At 44.3% G+C, this 22,761-nt stretch overlaps 1 protein-coding gene across 5 annotated transcripts in view; it reads left to right on the top strand.

The window, feature by feature from the left end:
* The window catches only part of nphp4 (nephronophthisis 4), a 532,906-nt gene extending 520,818 nt beyond the window's left edge, over nucleotides 1-12,088 (top strand). For 4 of the 5 annotated variants that reach the window (XM_068017516.1, XM_068017513.1, XM_068017512.1 and 1 more), the window contains one exon: nucleotides 9,318-12,088. In XM_068017516.1, coding sequence (XP_067873617.1) covers nucleotides 9,318-9,458 — 141 coding nt within the window. In that variant the 3' untranslated portion in view covers nucleotides 9,459-12,088. Of the gene's footprint in view, nucleotides 1-7,754; nucleotides 8,363-9,317 lie in introns of those variants that run through there. The other variant, XM_068017514.1, reaches the window with a different exon arrangement.
* The last annotated feature ends 10,673 nt before the right edge of the window (nucleotides 12,089-22,761 follow it).

Raw genomic sequence — 22,761 nt, 5'->3', positions numbered from 1 at the left:
GTTAGAGAATCTTAAATAAAAACAAAAAATGCTGGAAATACTCAGCAGGTCTGGCAGTATCTATGGAGAAAGAAACAGAGTTAATGTTTCAAGTCTGTGACCTTTCATCAGAACAGATTAGAGAATCTTAAGTTCTACAGTCCAGAGAGAAGGTTAAGATAGGGGATTCTGTCGGGGTAAATAAAACATTATATGGTATTTAGGGCATAGGAATTGAATTGCTAGACGACAAAAAAACTAAGGTCCATTTAGGTCGCCTTCTACCACCCTGGTAGTCACTTGATATAATGATAATGGAGTTGTTGCCTAATCACAATGATCAATCTCTATCAATTAGTCTACAATAGGTGCAGACATCACTAAACCTAGGAGGTGGAGAGCTTTGGGAACCTGGGAGCCTAGGTCCAAAGCCTTTTTTCTTCTCCCAAGCATGTTGCACGTACCATACATCAGGTCATGAATTAGTTATATACTGTATTCCAAAATGTTATTTTCTGCAAGAAATCGATCTAATTTGCATTTTAATGAATCAATACCAATGGCTTCCACCATCTCCTTAGGGAGCCTGTTCCATTGTATTCCAAACTTTGTTGATGATATTTTAGTTTCTGTCTTATCCAAATATCTCTGAAATATTGTTTACCGCAGATTAGATTAGATTAGATTAGATTAGAGATACAGCACTGAAACAGGCCCTTCAGCCCACCGAGTCCGTGCCGAACATCAACCACCCATTTACACTAATCCTACACTAATCCCACATTCCCACCAAACATCCCCACCCGTCCCTATATTTCCCTACCACCTACCTACACTAGTGACAATTTATAATGGCCAATTTACCTATCAACCTGCAAGTCTTTTGGCTTGTGGGAGGAAACCGGAGCACCCGGAGAAAACCCACGCAGACACAGGGAGAACTTGCAAACTCCACACAGGCAGTACCTGGAATCGAACCCAGGTCCCTGGAGCTGTGAGGCTGCGGTGCTAACCACTGCGCCACTGTGCCGCCCTTACAGTTTTGAGTTTATTCCCCTTCAAGCCCAGGCTGTGTCCTCAGGATCTATGTTGTGGACAATGTATTATGTGTCAGCTTGGGTCGGTGCCTCTGAGGTTTTTCCTCAAATACATCCTCAGGCAATGGAACACAGGACCTAGGCTGAGACTTCAATGTAGTACTGAAGTTCAGTCTTTTTGATGAGACACTAAAACCCCACTTGCCTGTTCAAGTGAATTTAGAATATCCCATGGCAGCATTTAGAGAAGAGCAGTAGATTTTTCTATGCTAATATAAAAGCAAAATACTGCGGATGCTGGAAATCTGAAACAAAAACAAGAAATGCTGGAATCACTCAGCAGGTCTGGCAGCATCTGTGGAAAGAGAAGCAGAGTTAACGTTTCGGGTCAGTGACTCTTATTCGGAACTGACAAATATTAGAAAAGTCACAGATTATAAGCAAGTGAGGTGGGGGTGGGGCAAGAGATAACAAAGGAGAAGGTGCAGATTGGACCAGGCCACATAGCTGACCAAAAGGTCACGGAGCAAAGGCTAACAATATGTTAATGGTGTGTTGAAAGACAAAGCATTAGTACAGATTAGGTGTGAATACACTGAATATTGAACAGCAGCAAGTGCAAACCTGAAAAAAACAGTGGGTAAGCAAACTGAACAAACTAAGATGAAATGAAATAAATGCAATAAAAGATTGTAAAAAATGTAAAAAAGAATGTAAAAAAAAAGGAAGAAAAAATAACTAAAAATGAAAGTAAAATGGGGGGCTGTCATGCTCTGAAATTATTGAACTCAGTGTTCAGTCCGGCAGGCTGTAGTGTGCCTAATCGGTAGATGAGATGCTGTTCATCGAGCTTGCGTTGATGTTCACTGGAACACTGCAGCAATCCCAGGACAGAGATGTGAGCATGAGAGCAGGGGGGAGTGTTGAAATGGCAAGCAGCCGGAAGCTCAGGGTCCTGCTTGCGGACTGAGCGGAGATGTTCCGCAAAGCGGTCACCCAGTCTGCGTTTGGTCTCCCCAATGTAGAGGAGACCACACTGTGAGCAGCGAATACAGTATACTACATTGAAAGAAGTACAAGTAAATTGCTGCTTCACCTGAAAGGAGTGTTTGGGGCCTGGGATAGTGAGGAGAGAGGATGTAAATGGGCAGGTATTACACCTCCTGCAATTGCAGGGGAAGGTGCCCTGGGACGGGGACGAGGTGGTGGGGGTAATGGAGGAGTGGACCAGGGTGTCGCGGAGGGAACAATCCCTTCGGAATGCTGACAGGGGAAGGGAGGGGAAGATGCGACTGGTAGTGGCATCACGCTGGAGGTGGCGAAAATGGCGGAGGATGATCCTTTGGATATGGAGGCTGGTGGGATGAAAAGTGAGGACAAGGGGAACCCTGTCACAGTTCTGGGAGGGAGGGGAAGGGGTGAGGGTAGAGGTGCGGGGAATGGGTCGGACACGGTTGAGTGCCTTGTCAACCACAGTGGGGGGAAATCTTCGGTTGAGGAAAAAGGAGGTCATATCAGAAGCACCGTCATGGAAGGTAGCATCATCAGAGCAGATGCGTCAGAGACGGAGAAACTGGGAGAATGGAATGGAGTCCTTACAGGAGGTAGGGTGTGAAGAAGTGTAGTCGAGGTAGCTGTGGGAGTCGGTGGGCTTATAATGGATATTAGTAGACAACCTATCCCCAGAGATGGAGACAGAGAATTCGAGGAAGGGAAGTGTCAGAGATGGACCATGTAAAGGTGAGAGAAGGGTGGAAATTGGAAGCAAAGTTGATAAAGTTTTCTAGTTCGGGGCGGGAGCAGGAAACGGCACCGATACAGTCATCAATGTACCGGAAAAAGAGTTGGGGGAGGGGGCCTGAGTAGGACTGGAACAAAGAATGCTCGACATATCCCACAAAAAGACAGGCATAACTAGGACCCATGCGGGTACCCATAGCGACACCTTTTACTTGAAGGAAGTGAGCGGAGTTGAAGGAGAAGTTGTTCAATGTGAGATTTTTCTATGCTCTGGCCAATATTCATTCCTCAATCTACCGAAAACAGATTAACTGCTCAAACGTGCATTAGAACATAGAACATAGAACATACAGCACAGAACAGGCCCTTCGGCCCACAATGTTGTGCCGATCCTTTGTCCTCTGTCAAGGACAATTTAATCTATACCCCATCATTCTCCTTTATCCATATACCTATCCAAAAGCCTTTTGAAAGTCCCTAAAGTTTCTGACTCAACAACTTCCCCGGGCAAGGCATTCCATGCCTCGACCACTCTCTGGGTAAAGAACCTTCCCCTGACATCCCCCTTATATCTCCCACCCTTCACCTTAAATTTATGACCCCTTGTAACGCTTTGCTCCACCCGGGGAAAAAGTTTCTGACTGTCTACCCTATCTATTCCCCTGATCATCTTATAAACCTCTATCATGTCACCCCTCATCCTTCTCCTTTCTAATGAGAAGAGGCCTAGAATGTTCAGCCTTTCCTCGTAAGACTTATTCTCCATTCCAGGCAACATCCTGGTAAATCTCCTCTGCACCCTCTCCAAGGCTTCCACATCCTTCCTAAAATGAGGCGACCAGAACTGCACACAGTACTCCAAATGAGGCCTTACCAAGGTCCTGTACAGCTGCATCATCACCTCACGGCTCTTAAATTCAATCCCTCTGCTAATGAACGCTAACACCCCATATGCCTTCTTCACAGCCCTATCCACTTGAGTTGCAACTTTCAATGATCTATGCACATAGACCCCAAGGTCTCTCTGCTCCTCCACATGCCCAAGAACCCTACCGTTAACCCAGTATTTTGCATTCATGTTTGTCCTTCCAAAATGGACGACCTCACACTTTTCAGGGTTAAACTCCATCTGCCACTTTTCAGCCCAGCACTGCAACCTATCCAAGTCCCCCTGCAGACGACAATAGCCCTCCTCGGTATCCACAACTCCACCAACCTTTGTATCATCTGCAAATTTACTGACCCACCCTTCGACTTCCTCATCCAAGTCGTTAATAAAAATCACAAACAGGAGAGGACCCAGAACTGATCCCTGCGGCACGCCACTGGTAACTGGGCTCCAGGCTGAGTATTTACCATCTAAGACCACTCTCTGCCTTCTATCAGTTAGCCAATTCTTAATCCAACTGGCCACATTCCCCACTATCCCATGCCTCCTGACTTTCTCCATAAGTCTACCATGGGGGACCTTATCAAATGCCTTACTAAAATCCATGTACACCACATCCACTGGTTTACCCTCATCCACTTGCTTGGTCACCTGCTCAAAGAATTCAATCAGGCTTGTGAGGCAAGACCTACCCCTCACAAAACCGTGCTGACTGTCCCGAATCAAGCAGTGTCTTTCCAGATGCTCAGAAATCCTATCCCTCAGCACCTTTTCCATCAACTTGCCTACCACCGAAGTAAGACTAACTGGCCTGTAATTCCCAGGGTTGTTCCTATTCCCTTTCTTGAACAGGGGCACAACATTTGCCACCCTCCAATCACCTGGTACCACCCCCGTCAGCAGAGAAGATGAAAAGATCATTGCCAGCGGCTCTGCAATTTCATCCCTTGCTTCCCATAACATCCTTGGATATACCCCGTCAGGCCCGGGAGACTTGTCTATCTTCAAGTTATTCAAAAACCCCAACACATCTTCCCTCCTAACGAGCACTTCCTCGAGCTTACCAGTCTGTTTCACACCGTCCTCTTCAGTAATACACCCCTTCTCATTCGTAAATACCGAAGAGAAGTACTCATTCAAAACCTCACTTATCTCTTCCGGCTCAACACACAGTCTACCGCTATTGTCCTTGACCGGACCTATGGTCCCCCTGGTCATCCTCATATTTCTGACATACGCGTAAAAGGCCTTGGGGTTTTCTTTTATCCTACCCGCCAAGCATTTTTCATGCCCTCTCTTAGCTCTCCTAATCCCTTTCTTCAGATCCTTCCTGGCCATCTTGTATCCCTCCAGAGCTATGCCTGTGCCCTTTTTCCTCAACTTTATATACGCATCCTTCTTCTTCCTAACAAGACTCTCAACCTCTCTTGTCAACCACGGTTCCCTCACATGACCATCCCTTCCCTGTCTGACAGGGACATGCTTATCAATGGCCCCTACTATCTGCTCCTTGAAAAAGTTCCACATTTCGACCGTGCCCTTCCCTGCCAGCATATGCTCCCAACTTATGCTCCTCAGTTCCTGCCTGACAGCATCATATCTACCCTTCCCCCAATTGTAAACCTTGCCCTGTTGCACATACCTATCCCTCTCCATTACCACAGTGAATGCTACAGAATTGTGATCACTATCTCCAAAGTGCTCGCCCACCAACAGCTCTATCACTTGCCCTGGTTCATTACCTAGTACCAAATCCAATATTGCCTCCCCTCTGGTCGGGCAGTCTACATACTGAGTCAGAAAAGCTTCCTGGACATACTGCACAAACACTACCCCATCCAAACTATTCGATCTAAAGAGTTGCCAATCAATATTTGGGAAGTTGAAATCCCCCATAATTACTACCCTGTGACTTCTGCTCCTTTCCAAAATCTGTTTCCCAATCTGCTCTTCCACCTCCCTGCTGCTATTGGGGGGCCTATAGAAAACTCCCATCAAGGTGACTGCTCCTTTCCTGTTCCTGACCTCAACCCACAGTGCCTCAGTCGGCAGATCCTCCTCGAAAATTCTTTCAGCAGTTGTTACACTATTTCTAACTAACAATGCCACCCCCCCACCTCTTTTACCACCATTCCTAATCTTATGAAAACATCTATAACCAGGTACCTCCAAAAACCATTCCTCCCCCTCACCTATCCACGTTTCAGTGATGGCCACAACATCGTAGTCCCAAGTGCCCATCCACGCCTTCAATTCACTCACCTTATTCCTGATGCTTCTTGCGTTGAAGTATACGCACTTTAATCCTTCTCCGTGCCCATCTGTCCTCTGTGACAGTGCTACCTTCCCCAATACCTCACTACACTCTTTGTCTTTCTGAGTGGACCCACTGGTCCCTGGATTACAAGTCCGGTTCCCATCCCCCTCCCAAACTAGTTTAAACCCTCCCGAACAGTACTAGCAAACCTCCCTCCCAGGATATTGGTGCCCCTCTGGTTCAGATGCAGCCCGTCCTGTTTGAACAGGTCCCATCTTCCCCAGAATGCAGTCCAATTATCCAAGAACTGGAAGCCCTCCCTCCTACACCATTCCTGCAGCCACGTGTTCAGCTGTGCTCTCTCCCTATTCCTAGCCTCACTATCACGTGGCGCCGGCAACAAACCAGAGATAACAACTCTGTCCGTCCGAGCTTTCAGCTTCCAGCCTAACTCCCTAAACTCACTTCTAACATCTGTGCCACCCTTCCTTCCTACGTCGTTGGTGCCAATGTGCACCACGACCTCTGGCTGCTCCCCCTCCCCTTTAAGGATCCTGAAGACGCGATCACAAACATCACGGACCCTGGCACCAGGGAAGCAACAAACCATCCGTGCGTCTCGCCTGCGCCCACAGAACCGCCTGTCCGTACTCCTCACCATCGAGTCCCCGATGACTAGTGCTCTCCCATTCTCCCTCCTTCCCTTCTGAGCCACAGTGCAGGACCCCGTGCCAGAGGCCCGGTCACTGCAGCCTGCCCCCGATAGGCCGTCCCCCCCAACAGTATCTAAAACTGTATACTTGTTGTTGAGGGGAACGACCACAGGAGATCCCTGCACTGACCTCTTCCCACCTCTAACTGTTACCCAGCTGCCTTTGATTTGTGGAGTAACGACCTCCGTGTAGCTTCTATCTATCAACCCCTCAGCTTCCCGAATGATCCTCAGTTCATCCAGCTCCAGCTCCAATTCCCTAACACGGTCTGATAGGAGCTGGAGACGGATGCACTTCCAGCAGGTGAAGTCGGCAGGGTCACCGGAGGTTCCCCTCACCTCGAACATTCTGCAGGAGGAGCAATACACTACACTGGCTGCCATTTCTTTTATTCAATTACCCCTTAGTTAAGTACAACTATAGATATTAACAAAAACAGTAAATAGCTTTGATACTTCTTTGTACACAGATTGGTTACCATATTTGCCTACATAACAAGATGACCGAACATAACACTTTAAAAATAAACCATTGTTTGTAACATGTTTAGCATGCCCTGAGGGAGCACTATAAATTCATTCTTTCTATAAATAAGGTAAACCCAAACTGTTACTTCCAAGTAAATTAGGGTTGTAGAACCAAGGGTTACAAATTGAAATTGATGAAAAGTAAATTTGGAACAGATACAAATAAGAACTTCTTTACTTAACTTAATACTTGGAATAATCTTCCAGACAAGGCAGTAGAAAGGCATTAGAGTTGTTCAAAATACTGGTAATATTAGTGTGCTGTAAATGAACTTTGATGGGCCAGATTGCCTGTTCTCATCCTTGTCTGCTGTTAGGCAAATTAAACAGAGCTAAGTTGATCTGTATTTATGGCCCGAATTTTGCAGTCAGCAGCGAAGCAAGGGCACTGGCCATTGATCTCGCTGCGAAAGCTAGTGATCTCTGTGACGAGAACTTTAACTCTCCTGCTATGCAATTGATTATTGTCTTGTTTCATGGGAATTCCCAGTGTGGAGCTTCAGTGATATCATCAAGCTGTCCAAGCAGCAAATCACATTAAAGAATTCTCACAACAGCCAACCAGGAAATGAAAAGCATTAATAATCAAATCACTTGAAATTTTTTTTACAGAGAGTGAAATAAAGAAGGCAGAAGCGAAAACATCATGAACAAAGTTTGGAAAAAAATGATTATTTAAAAATTCTAGTTTAAAAAATCCACTATTAATCTTAATGGAGCCATGTAACAACATTCCACAAATATGAAATTATTTTTGCAGGGCTGGATCGGTTGTTCAGCAACAACTATTACTCAAATCATCATTAAAAATCTAGTTACACCTCAATGAACAATGCTTAACTTTTTATGGGGTTTCTAACAATGATAGGAGTGCAGAAAAGGGGAGGGTTTTGCCAAATTAACTGATTTTGCTGATTGCTGAATTTCTGGCTTTGTGGTGTTGGGGGTGTCCACAGCACCTGTGGCAGAGCAGTGAATGACAGACTGCAACTTCAGGATTTCCACGTTAACCTGCATTTGCACTAAATCCGGAAGTTGCAATCAAATTCAGAGGTAATGACGGCAAATGCTTGTGTTATGGAAGTAAATATGATAAGCAATTTATGTACAGTTCATTGCCAAAAACCCCACAAATTTGGGCCATCATTCAATTATTGGTTGAACGCAGCATTGAGTCAAACAAATGACTAGAAACCAATTAATATAATTTAGTTTAGTGATACAGCACTGAAACAGGCCCTTCGGCCCACCGAGTCTGTGCCGACCATCAACCACCCATTTACACTAATCCTACACTAATTCCATATTCCTACCACATCCCCACCGGTCCCTATATTTCCCTACCACCTACCTATACTAGGGGCAATTTATAATGGCCAATTTACCTACCAACCTGCAAGTCTTTTGGCTTGTGGGAGGAAACCAGAGCACCCGGAGGAAACCCACGCGAACACAGGGAGAACTTGCAAACTCCACACATACAGTACCCAGAATTGAACCCGGGTCGCTGGAGCTGTGAGGCTGCGGTGCTAACCACTGCGCCACTGCGCCATATGAGATGACTGCCCCCAGCTGATTGTAGTATCGGGGATTGGGGTTGAGAGTTGTTGGGGCAGAACACGACTCTGCATCTAATGAAACTGAAGCATGAACTGGGATTGCTGGGTATCGACACTGGCTGACTGAAGTGAAATGGGTTTCATTGAACAGTACCAACATTCCTCAGCTTGATTCACGTACAGAGAGTGACAAGGAGAAATTGAGAGAGAGTGACACTGATAGGGAGAGAGGGAGAAACTTGGATCGAGAGAGAGGGAGAAAGTAGGAGAATGAGAGAACGACACTGATAGGGAGAGAGAGAGACTCTGACAGGAAGAGAGCGAGAAAGTGGGAGAGAGAGACACTGACAGGCGTAGAATTCACTGGGATAGCACTTCTGCACAGATTCCCCAACTTCCTGCTGTAATCTCAGTGGAAGTTCAACGGAAAGTCTGAGGGAAAAACATTTTAGGCCATTTCTCCAGGTTTCCACTGATCCAGCAGATGGTAAGAACCCCTGTGGATATTCCAGCTGATTTGTTTTTAAATTGTATTTTAACTGCAAAAGCCTGTCTCTAAGATATTTTCAAGGACTTTAATCGTCAATTTCCTGTAATATGTTTTAACTTTTTTCAGCTTGAAGGTGGTGAGACTTACCATATAGGCTTACGGTTTGCACCAGGCCAGAATCCCGGCGTGGAGGAAATCCTGATTTTTATTAATGACCAGGCCGAAAAGAATGAGGCAACTTTTTGTGTGAAAATTACATACCAATAAAACGATACTTGAGTGCCTGATACCCCAGCGTGTGTGAAGTGACTGCATTTTGAAAAAGATAAAACCCTTCAGCCTCCATAAGCTTATTGGAAGAACCATCATTGCTAAAGCCTGGCGTGCATACCACAGAGCGTCAGTCAAATAACTCTTCGATAAGGCTTAACTGCTGCACAGGGAAAGGTTTCAGCTCCACTTTAAAGTTCCATACAGATGACTGCGACTTTCCCGACTCGTACTGTGCTTCAGATTGGATATAATGATTGGTATTATATCATGGGTGCCAATCACTCCATTCATACTTCAGTCTCTGATTCTAAGTCCAATATATTTCTCCCCCAATATCTTAAAAGGTCTTGCCCCTTTGGCAATCCTAGTGGTGGTTAGTATAGGAGTTTTATGCCTCATCTGTCACTAAGACTGTTTACTTCTCCTTCCGTGATGTTGCCTACCTCCGACCTACCTCTCTCACACCACCACTGATTGCCTATCTACATTTTAGTTACCTCAAGATTCCCCTTCTCCACCACCCTCCTCACCTGTCTCCCAGGCTTTATCCTAAACAAACCCCAATTCACCCAGAACCCCACCTTCCATCTACTGTCCTCCACTAAGTCCCTCTCACTCATCAGCGGTCTTCATCAATCTCCATTGGCTCCCAGTTCCTCACCTCTTCAACCTCTACAGCCTTGTGTCTCAGCTCATGCCCTAGTGTCTTTCAGCTGCGGCCTTTTGTGTATCTTCCTTTCCAATGCTGCTCACTTGATGGTGGAGCCAGCACCTGTATTGACCCAGTTCTCTGAAGTTTCGACCCTAAACCCCTCAGCTTCACTCTTCTTCCTGTTTTTAAACTCCTCTTCAAAATTCTTCTACTACTTGGTCCGTGCTCTTCAATGTGAATCACCTCAGGACATTTTATTGTGCTAAAGACACCAGACAAGTACAAGTGGTAGTTACTTGCCAATTCTTTAAATTCTAAGGATGGAAGGACTCTGATTAACAACACTACACCATCTCATTTTAAAGTGAGGTTCTTGTTGGTACCCTCACCCCCACAGAGACTCCTCTTGCTGGCATTCAGACCCCCACACAGACTCCTCCTGCTGGTACCCTTACCCCCCCCCCAAATAGTCTGCTCCTGCTGGTACCCTCACCTCATACAGAATCCTCCTGCTGGTACTCTCACCTCGTACAGACTCCTCCTGCTGGTACCCTCACCTCATACAGACTCCTACTGGTACCCTCACCTCGTACAGACTCCTCCTGCTGGTACTCTCACCCCACACACAAACTCCTCCTGCTGGTACATTCACCCCCGCAGATTCCTCCTCCTGGCATTGATACCCCCACATAGACTTCTCCTGCTGGTACTCACATCCCCACTCAGACTGATCCTGCTGGTACTCGCACCCACACAGACTGCTCCTGCTGGTATTCACACCCACACACAGTCTTCTCCTGGTATTCACACCCACACACAGACTGCTCCCGCTGGTACCCACACCCTCGCAGAGTCTCCTCCTCCTGGCATTGACACCCCCACATAAGCTTCTCTTGCTGGTACCCTCACCCCCGCACAGACTCCTGCTGATACTCTCACACCCACTCAGACTGATCCCGCTGGTACTCACACCCCCACTCAGTCTGATCCTGCTGGTACTCACACCCACACACAGACTCCTGCTGCTGGCATTCACACCCCCACACACAATCTTCCAGCTGGAATTCACCCCCCCCCCCCACCCCCCCCACCACCCTGCCACATAGTCTCCTCCTGCTGGTACTCACCCCACACAGACCCCTCCTGTTGGTACTCTCACCCTTGCACAGACTCCTCACCTCTGTGGTTAATGTTCCCTTCTCACTTAACATTGACATTACTCAACAGCAGCTAAGTGTGCCAATGAAGAATTGTAGTTGATCTCACTTAACCTCTTCAGACAGGGTAATAATATGGAAATGACTTTAAGATCTGCCGTTTGATAGTTGGAGGTTTGGCGAATGTTGTCAGAGAAAAAAAGGAAGCTTATTTCTGACAGTAAAACATGTAACTGGGCCAGTCAGGAGTTCTGCTGGTACAACAGTAGGCTGGATGGCCTGCAGTCTCAAAATACAGCATTCTGTAGGGACTAGTTACCCATTGTGTGGGGATGTGGATAATTTCACTCTCGTTTTGGCATGTAGGCTTAAAGACAGTGTCCACTCTGGCAGGGGTGTCCACACTGACAGGCAGTGTCCACTCTGACAATCGGTTAATCAGACATTAGTTCAGAACCCTACTAAACCACAACGTTAATGAAAAAGATTTTTTTTGCGTGGAGAAAAGTATTTGAGTCCTTAAACATTTATTTTTAGCATTGTGCCTATGTGTGTTTCCTAGAAGGTACAGTCATCTCAGTAGTAACACACTGCTGGCATAAATGCATCATAGGGAACCATGCGGGCAGGTGCCAGGCTGTAAATTTACTGTTGAAACTGTCTGGTTACTATGACCCTTTTTGTTATGAATAAACTGTACAAAATATATTTTTTGAAAAGAAAATATGCTGATTCAGGATAATCAAACTGGGGTGTGTACAATTCTTTTCAGTATTATTTGTATAATTTATTTTATATTTCAATGTTTTGTTACTGATTAGCACTTTATAGAAATCTGTGTTATTTTCAAGTAATCTTTTAAAGAATAAAATCAATCTTGTTTAGTGATGTGTGTTTGTCTTATTCTAGGAAAGCAGGAAATAAAAGATAATTAAAATTGAGCATATAGATGAGATTGACACCAGCCTTTCACATCTGGGACCTGGGTTTGAATCCAATCCTGGATAATGAAGGAGATTAGTTGACTTTGAGAGTCCCATGGGCAATATGTTTGTGCATTTCTTAGTGGATACAGGTCCATAGCACAAAACAACTCTAATTCGGCAAAACCATTCAGAGGGATCACACAGGATGGCTGTTGTGTGAACTATTGTATTGAACTGGTGCTGCAAGATGTTCTGAGTTTGGGACAAAGTATCTAACCATGCTACATCTAGTGTGGGAGTATTTGATGTTGATTCTGTGTACCCAACATGGGAAATTGCTGATATCGCTTCTCACCAGCAATGGCTTTAGTTTGAGATACTGTACTTTCCCACAGGACCTCCGACTTTGAATACAGCCCAAGGAAGGAGATGGAGTTCTGTATTTTTTTGGCTGCTATCCCTTTGAGTTCTGAAACACCTTTTCTGTTTTTAAATTGCCTGCAATCTTCCATATGTATAATTCTTTGTTCAGTTTTAATGTTGAATATTTAAAAAATAGATTAGAGAATTAATGCTATTAGTTTTCATTAGAATTTCTAATTTCCATAGAATTTCTACAGATTCCTCCTCGACCTATGTGTTTATTATATTCAATAATCCTTCATTCAATACTTGATAATTGTGCACCAATTGAATTGAAAGCCCGAGCCAGCAGTTCTTGTAACAGCCGAAGAAAATTGCTGAAGGCCAAATAAAAACCCACAGGGTAAAGATTGCATAAGGGTGCTTCATACACTGCGGAGGTTTGAAGATAATAGTCTGACGTTGGGACTTAGCCCATGCTTATAAACTGTACAAAGCTGATGCTGCCATCTAAATCCTGCAGTAGGATTTTTGATGTTTCTTCACTCTTAGATCTCCATTATTTTGCACTTTATAATGTACACTGGGCAGAAAGTGTCCTAGCCACCAACAGCAAGTCTTCCTGTTTTGTCTACGATGGTTTCAGAACATGATCAAAGGTCAAGAATGTAGAGCGAGTTGACAGTTAGTGTTCACACTGATCATCAGTATTCACATTCACAGTTGGGATATGCATTGACAGTCTGGGTCCGTATTTGACAGTTGGGTCCATATTGAGAGTCGGAGTCTGTAAGTCAGGATCTGTATTGACAGTCTGGGTCCATATTGACATCGGGTCAGGATTGACAGTGGGGTCCATATTGACAGTGAAGACTGCATTGACAGTCGGGGTCCGTATTTACAGTCGTAAAATCGTGCAGGTATAAAGCAAGCACACAAACTGCTACCTCCCATTTTTCCCCTGTTGAAATTGAATTTCACTCCCCATGTGTAAATGAGAAAGCTATAGGGCACAAGGAATGTCCTTCACTAAAATTTCTTCATTCACAACCCAATATGATGACTAACAATTCCCTCTTCTTTGCTTGATTTACCAGGTCTTCTTTTAGGAACTTCTGTATCCTGCTGTTGGCCTCTGAAGTCTTGTATCTGGCTGGAACCACTACTGAGGGTATTCAGTGTGTCCTCTGATCATTCTGCACCATCTTAAACCTCAGGCTGCTGTAACTGAACACAACACCTGAGAAATCAATTTCAGGTTGAACACAATGTGCTTTAAATAGCAAAATGTATATTCTAACATTGGCATACCAAATTCGTGATAATTACTGATGATTATTCATTTTAGTCTGTTCACCTCCATATTATTTACCCTTGCTGCAAAATATTTAGGTCTGCAGAGACTTGTATTAGGACCTGGAATAGTCTAGCAGATAAAGCAGTGAGAGCTCAATTCAGAACAGCTTTTAAAGGGGGAACTGCATTCATCTTTGTAAAAGAACAATTTAAAAGGGTTTGGGGTAAAAGGCATATGGATAGATCTTTCGGAGAGCTAGCACAGACTCTTGGCCAAATAGCCTGCTTCAGTGTAGTGCAGTTTTATGACCACTGTTTCATAGGTGCCAATTCATCATCTAACACAATGTTGGTGAAAGGCCATCGTTACAACACAATTTATATCATGTTACTGATCAAGTGCAACAGTGCACAATTTCAAAATTGTGTGGCATGCTGCTGTGAATAATATTTTTTCTGTTTCTAAGAGCTGCACAGTGTGCCTACAAATTGTGAAATGTTTGCATACAGAAAATTTGTTTGGAAAATGAATCTCTTAATCTCCAGCATAAATGACCCCTGGAGAAGTACTTTTCTTTGCCCTGTTTACATGCCCCCTGGGGCTCCAACTCACAGTAAAATGCAAATTGATTCCATCTGTTGTGCTATACAGCATTATTGCACACAGCAAGCTGGTAACTGTAATGAGAACCAAACAATGTCAATGGAGAACCTGCCACATGTACACAGTGGACAAATTAGCAAAACGTAACTACGTGGTTTGAAACATCACTTTCCAAGCTGCCCCTTTTCAGCAGTCAGTAGAAAAATCATTTCAATTTAAACAATTAACTCCATGGACTTTAGAGAGATCAGTAGGAGTTCCCCTATGCACATGCATTATGTTAACATACTGTCCTTTCCCCTCTGGATAGTGCACTATTTATATTATTTATTTATTACTATTTATTTATTATTTATAGATCTGGTCACCCCACAGCTTAAGAGTATGTAGGCAGAGAGGGAATGGGTGACCACCAGACAGTCAAGAAGAAACAGGCAGGTAGAGCAGGAGACCCCTGAGTGCATCTCACTCTCCAACAGGTATTCAGTTCTGAATACTGAGGAAAGTGACGGTTCATCTGGGGAGTGCAGCCAGAGCCAAAACCATGGCACCTCGGGTGGCTCAGCTGCACAGGGGGCACTAGGAAGACTGGAAGACAGATAGTGATAGGAGATTCGATAGTCAGGGGAACAGACAGGCGTTTCTGTGGCCACAGATGTGAATCCAGGATGGTGTGTTGCCTTCCGGATGCCAGGGTCAAGGATGCCACTGAACTGCTGCAGAGCACCCTGACGGGGGAGGGTGAACAGCCAGCAGTTATGGTCCACAGTGACATAGGTAGGAAGAGGGATGTGGTCCTGCAGAAAGAGTTTAGTGAGCTAGGTAAGAAATTAACATGCAGGACCTCAAAAATGGTAATCTCCGGATTACTCCCAGTATCACGCGCAAGAGAGTATAGAAATAGGAGGATAGTGCAGATAAATGCATGGCTGGAAAGATGGTGCAGGAGGGAGGGCTTTGGATTCCTGCAACACTGGGACTTGTTCTAGAGAAGGTGGGACCTGTACAGGCTGGACAGATTGCATCTGAACAGAGCTGGGTCAAATTTCCTTGTGGGGCGATTTGCTAGTGCTATTGGGGAGGGTTTAAATTAACTTGGCAGGGGTGTGGGAACCAGAAGGAAACATCAGAGAAATACCAAGGTGCACAGAATACTGGGAGAGATGGATAACATTAGAGTAGAGAATAGTAAGTTATTAGATGGGGTCAGAATAAGGGAGAAAGTGATAAAGTCTAAATCAGGGTTAATGTGCATGTATATGAATACTCAGAGTATTGCTCATAAGATTGGTGAGTTACAGGTGCAGATTGACATGTGGAAATATGATGTGGCTACAACAGAGACCTGGCTCAAAGAAGGGCAAGACTGGGTATTGAATATTCCTGGATACAAGGTGTTCAGGAAAGATAGGAAAGGGAAAAAATGGGGAGGGGTGGCAGTATTGATTGAGGAGAGTATTGTAGTGTTGGAGAAAAAAGATGTCCCAGAGGGGTCGAGGACAGAATCAATTTGGCCGGAGCTAAGGAACAGAAAAGGTGCAGTTACATTACTTGGTGTTGTCTATAGGTCACCAATCAGTGAGAAGACGAGGCGGAACAAATTTGCAAGGAATTTATAGAGAGGTGCAACCACAATCTGTAACCTAGTGGCCTGGCATATCTCCCACTCTACCATTACCATCAAGCCTAGTTTACTGAAGAGTGCAGGAGGGCATGCCAGGAGCAGCAAAGGCATACTTCAAAATGAGGTGTCAACCTGGTGAAGCTACAATCCAGGACTACTTGTATGCCAAACAGCGTAAGCAGCATGTGATAGACAGAGTTAAGCGATTCCATAACTAACGGATCAGATCTAAGCTCTGCAGTCCTGCCACATCCAGTTGTGAATGGACAATTAAACAACTAACTGAAGGAGGTGTCTCCACACAAAGATCCCCATCCTCAATGATGGGGAAGCCAAGTATATCAGTGCAAAAGACAAGACTGAAGCATTTACAACCATCTTCAGCCAGAAGTGACGAGTGAATGATCCAGCTCGACCTCCTCCTGAAGTCATCACAGATGCCAGTCTTCAGCCAATTTGATTCACTCTGTGTGATATCAATAAACGACTGAAGGCACTAGATACTGCAAAGGCTATGGGCTCTGACAACATTCGGGCAATAGTACTGAAGACTTGTGCTCCAGAACTTGCCACGCCCCTAGCCAAGCTGTTCCAGTACAGCTACAACACTGGCTATCAAGTGGCATTTGCTTAGCAATAATCTGCTCACTGACACTGAGTTTCGTTTCCACCAGGGCCACTCAGCTCCTGACCCCATCACAGCCTTAGTTCAAACATGGACAAAAGAGCTGAACTCAATAGGTGAGGTGAGTGAATGCCCTTGACATCAAGGCAGCATTTCACCGAGTATGGCATCAAGGAGCCCTAGCAAAACTGGTGTCAATGGGAATCAGGGAGAAAACTCTCCACTGCTTGGAGTCATACCTAGCGCAAAGGAAGATGGTTATGGTTGTTGGAGGTCGATGATCTCAGCTCCAGGACATCACTGCAAGAGTTCCTCAGGGCAGTGTCCTAGGCCCAACCATCTTCAACTGCTTCATCAATGACCTTCCTTCAATCATAGGGTCAGAAGTGGGGATGTTCGCTGATGATTGCACAATGTTCAGCACCATTCCTGACTCCTCAGATACTGAAGCAATCCATGTAGAAATGCAGCAAGACCTGGACAATATCCAGGCTTGGGCTGATAAGTGGCAAGTAACATTTGCGCCACACAAGTGGCAGGCAATGACTATCTCCAACAAGAGAGAATCTAACCATCTCCCCTTGACATTCAATGGCATTACAACCACTATCAACATCCTGGGGGTTACCATTGACCAGAAACTGAACTGGAGTAGCCATAAAAATACCATGGCGACAAGAGCAGGTCAGAGACTAGGGATCCTGCGGCGAGTAACTCACCTGCTGACTCCCCAAAGCCTGTCCACCATCTACAAGGCCCAAGTCAGGAGCATGATGGAATACTGTCCACATGGCTGGATGGGTGCAGCTCCAACAACAGTCAAGAAGCTCGACATCATCCAGGACAAAACAGCCCGCTTGATTGGCACCCCATCTACAAACATTCACTCCCTCCCCTACTGACGCACAGTGGCAGCAGTGTGTACCATCTACAAGATGCACTGCAGCAAGACACTAAGGCTCCTTAGACAGCACCTTCCAAACCCGTGACCTCTACAACCTAGAAGTACGAAGGCAGCAAATGCATGAGAACACCACCACCTGCAAGTTCTCCTCCAAACCACACACCATCCTGACTTGAAAGTATATCGTGTTCCTTCACTGTTGTGGTTCAAAATCCAAATACTCCTTCCAGATGAAGCAGCGATTTTCTTGTACTTTTTTCAATTTAATGTACTCTATTCACTGCTCACAGTGTGGCCTTCTCTACACTGGGGACACCAAATGCAGATTGAGTGACTGCTTTGTGGAACACCTTTGCTCAGTCCGCAAGCATGACCCGAGCTTCCGGTTGCTTGCCATTTCAATTCACCACCCTGCTCTCACGCCCACATTTCATTCCTTGGCCTGCTGCAGTGCTCCAGTGAAGCTCAATGCAAGCTCAAGGAACAACACCTCATCTTCTGAGTCGCCTCTTTACAGATTTCTGGACTCAACATTGAGTTCACAGTTTCAGACCATGACCGGGTCTTAAACTTTTTTCATGTTTTTGCTTTCGGACAGAGCTGTTCATTATTTTGGCATTAACATTCTCTCTGGACAAATGCTTTGTCTTTTACTACAACTATTACCACTCCCCTTGCCTTTTTTTCCATGACATTTTTGTCATTTAATCTCTTCTGCCCTCCGTCCTATCTTAGACCTTCACTTTTGTTCTATGCCACCCCCCCCACCGGCCCTCAACCCTTACACTTACTTAAAACCTATTACATTTCTAACCTTTGCTATTTCCGATGAAAGGACACTGACCCGAAACATTAATTCTGCTTCGCTCTCCACAGATGCTGCCAGACCTGCTGAGTATTTCCAGCATTCGGTGTTTTTATTTCAGAATTCCAGCATCTGCAGTATTTTGCTTTTATTTGATTGGGCAATTTGTTGCTATTGCTCCATGTTGGGCAGCTGATTGGCTGATTGTCTTTTTGAGGTTTAACCTTGTCTGATAATGTCATTCCCTTTATGAGGCTGAAGCCAAGTCTAAAAATGACTTCTTAAAAAGAAAATATCACATTAAATAGAAGAAACCTGACCAAAGGAAACCCAGTGTTTGAAAACCCTCTTGAGCACCCCTGATATTAATCACTCCTCCATTGGTGGTTGTTCCTTCAGTTGTCTAGGCCCCAAGCTCTGGAATTCCCTCTCTAAATCTCTCCACCTCTCCATCTCATCCTTTAAGATGCTCCTTAAAACCTACCTCTTTGACTAAGCTTTTAGCCATTTGCCCTAATATTGCCTTATGTGGTTCGGTGTCACATTTTGCTTTAAAATGCTGCTGTGAAGCACAGTGGGACATTTTATGTTAAAGGCACTATATAAATACAAGTTATTGTTGTAGTTATGTATTTAGAACATAGGAAGATAGGAACAGGGGTCGGCCATTTAGCCCCTTGAGCCTGTTCCTCCATTCAATGAGATCATGGCTAATCTGCAACCTAACTCCATATACCCGCCTTTGCCCCATATCCCTTAAGACCTTTGATTAACAAAAATCTTAGTGTCAAAATAAACAATTGAACTAGCATCAATTGTAATTTGCAGAAGACAGTTCCAAACTTCTACCACCCTTTGCATGAAGAAGTGTTTCCTAATTTCAGTCCTAGTCATACGTTGGAATTTTATGCTGGGGGCAGGGGTCTTGACGTCGGGGAAACCGATGCTGAGATCCCCGTGTTGCCTCTTGTACGGAAAGCCCGCCGAATTTATTACCAATCAGGCACTTAACTTGACAGTGGCGGACCTTCTGTAGGATTTAGGACCCCGTCGCCGAAAGCCCTGGCCTTGCAGAGCTGCTGGCCAATTAGAAGCTGGCAGCTGCAGTGCCACCGTGGAGGCCTACAAACCCGCCGCAGGGGAGAGCGTAAAATTCCACCGATAGACTCACAAACTAGAAATAAGAGCGGTGTAATGGAATGGCAGAGGGGCTGCAATACAGGGGGTGTTGGATCCCCGCCTGTTATACACCCCTGACTTTAATGGGGAGGAAGATTGAGTGGGGTGTAAAATTTAACATCAACAGCTCTTCCAATGACAGCAGGAACTGCAGCACGAGAGCAAAGTTTCCTGGGAAGAAATCGTAATTTGTTTCTGAAGTAAATAATGATACCTCAGGGCACTGGGAGAACTCCCTGCTCTTCTTCAACTAGTGGGATCGGAGTCTTTAAATCCACCTGAACAGACGAACAGGTGTTTAACATCCCATCTGAAAACTGGTAGCTCTGACACTGGAGCATCTCTAGTAGCCCTCAGGAGGAAGGTAATCAAAGACATACTCAGAATTAGTTGTTTGGTAAGCTTGTTACGTTGGCATCTAGATCTGATTAAGGCTCATTCCAATTTAATAGTTACAGGCTGCAAATGACGCCACTGTCAAATAATTTTTAACTGTCTTCAATCCAGTTCAAGATTAGTAACATTTGAGGCTTGAATTAACTTGCTTGTAGTATAACGTACAATCCCATTAATTGGGCTGCTTTCCTCTTTCGCCTTTGCTCTCCAGTAATCACTACTGCCTGTAAAGTGTTTGTGGAACATAGCAGTGCTATCCGCCCTCCCCCACCATGGTTGAATAATCAGCCAGCTCCCATTTATTAGACTCACACATGAAGAATGACCATGTGGGTTAAGTAATGGAAATGACTTAGTGTCATGGAACCATACACAGCATGCAATAGGAGGGGAGAAAGTAGCATTTTAGCAATATAATAGACATAACAATGGCATTGTAGCTTTTGTGACAGACAATACTTGAACCTTGAATGCAGATCTATTTCTTATTCTATTAGATTTGTGTACAAATTAATCCCATAAAAACCTCTTCATAATATTGGTCTCCTCTTTGATGTAACAATTATATCTGACAAGTTCCATATGTGAGAGGGACTTTGACTTCTCATGGTTTGTTGCAGTTTCTTTTCTATTGAGCATATCAGGCCTGCTAACTGTACTACAGTAACCTGTTTTTGACCCTGTTTTAAGTTTCATTATGATACGTCGTAGGGTTTTTGAACTCCAGTCTACTCTCTCTTCAACATCACCTCCTTCAAATTATCTGACAATTCAATATTTTAGCAGTTCTTAAATTTTACTTTGCTATTTAGATTGTTCAATTCACGTTGGATAATTCAAAACTTTTTAATGCAAAAATTAGTGAATTTTCAGGAGTAGCCATATTGTTAAACAGTCTATTAACGTTTGGTAATTTATTGCTGTACTCTGTGACTTTAGCACAGATACGATCAGCTTAAATCGAACAAATGAAAAAGTGTGATGGTTAATTTCAGGGCTACTGATTCTTACATTCTGCTCTAATAACAGCAAATGCAGAGTGAGTGAATGTTACATTTAAAATGCATTATTTTGTTTGAAAGAGCAGGTTATCTCTCAAATTTCCAATACTCGTGGGTTCAATAGTCTTTATTTCTTGTAAAGTTTTGGGCAGACATGAACCGCTAATGATATAATACCATGCATTTATAACATAAGCCTTTAGATAGAAGATACCACATTTTCTAATGATAATATTATGACTGGAACACCTTTCTCTCTGCTACACTACATCATAAATAAAGCCATGTTCACTAAAGCCTGGTATGCAGAAGTGAAGAAGCAAGGCAATGCTTTTGTATTATACTGTAGGTGGTAATTTAAAGGCATCTTTTACAACTTAATTTTTGTCTTTTGGTTGTGTTGCTGATCCCAACTATTTACACACACTGCAGGACCAACTTGGGAACTGGTGCCTAATAGTATGAATGCAATTCTTAATCCCCCCACTAAAGAGGTCCTCAGGATGGTGAACAGTGGTGTCTGCAGAAAGGTTTGAGGCAGCTTACTTGATATAATCAGCAGTATTGAGGCACCATCCATTCGTATAAATATGTCTTGTAAAATTTGATTATCATCAAACTGGCAGAAGGACTGTCAAAACATCTTGCTGCCACATTCTTGCATTTCTGGGAGTTGGTGCTGTTTGACCATTGTCAGTTTTCCATTCAGATCTTTCCAGATAGGTTCCTCTCTCTTTTCCCAGCTGAAGCCCATTTCTTTTGAAGATTCTGATCCTGTGCCAAACAACAATCATGCCTAGATCCTCACACCCTTATGTTCCTCACTCTTTTTCTTACTACAAGCATTCTTTTCTTCCTTGGTAAACTGGTCTTTGTAAACCATCTTCCTAGTCACCATATTGACAGAAAGTTAAATCCTGGGCTAGCATCCAGTCAGTCACTGACAGAGTGGCAACATCAATAACATAATCCAAATTCTTTACTAGATCCATATATCCTTACATCTTTGGTATCTCTATTTTCTGGCTGATTCTTCTGATAATTAACACAAGGGTTCAGATTTTTTTATTTGTTCTTGAGATATGAGCATTGCTGGCAGGACCAGCATTTATTGTCCATCCCTATTAGCCCTTGAGAAGATGGTAGTGAGTCACATTCTTGAACCACTGCAGTCCACGTGGTGTAGGTACACCCACAGTGGTTTTTCCTGATACAACTGAGTGTCTTGCTCGGCCATTTAGAGGGCAGTTAGGAGTCAACCACATTGCTGTGGATCTGGAGTCATATGTAGGCCAGACTGGGTGAGGCTGGCAGATTTCCTTCCCTGAAGGACGTTAGCAAACCAGATGGGTTTTTACAACAGTCCAGTAGTTTCATCATCATTATTAATGAGACTGGCATTTTATTCCAGATTTATTAATTAATTGAATTTAAATTCCCATAGCTGCCGTGGTAACATCGCAAGAAACTTCACAGGAGCGTTATCAAACAAAAATTGACGCCGAGCCAAAGAAGGAGATAATAGGGTAGCTGAATAAAAGCTTGGTTAAAGAGGTAGGTTTTAAGGAACAGCTTAAAAGAGGAGAGAGAGGTGGGAAGGTAGAGAGGTTGAGAGATGGATTCAGAGCCTAGGGCATAGGTGACTGAAAGCTCAGCCGCCAATAGTGGGGCGAGGGGAGTGAGGCATGTGCACGAGATTTAATTGTAGGAATGCAAAGTTTTTGAAGGTTGTAGGGCTGCATAAGGTTAGAACAACGGGGGTGGT

The sequence above is a fragment of the Heterodontus francisci genome, chromosome 37 (assembly GCF_036365525.1).
Source record: "Heterodontus francisci isolate sHetFra1 chromosome 37, sHetFra1.hap1, whole genome shotgun sequence".
NCBI classification, from domain to species: domain Eukaryota; kingdom Metazoa; phylum Chordata; class Chondrichthyes; order Heterodontiformes; family Heterodontidae; genus Heterodontus; species Heterodontus francisci.
Note: the sequence above shows the minus strand (reverse complement) of the source record. Positions and strands in the feature narration are given on the sequence as shown.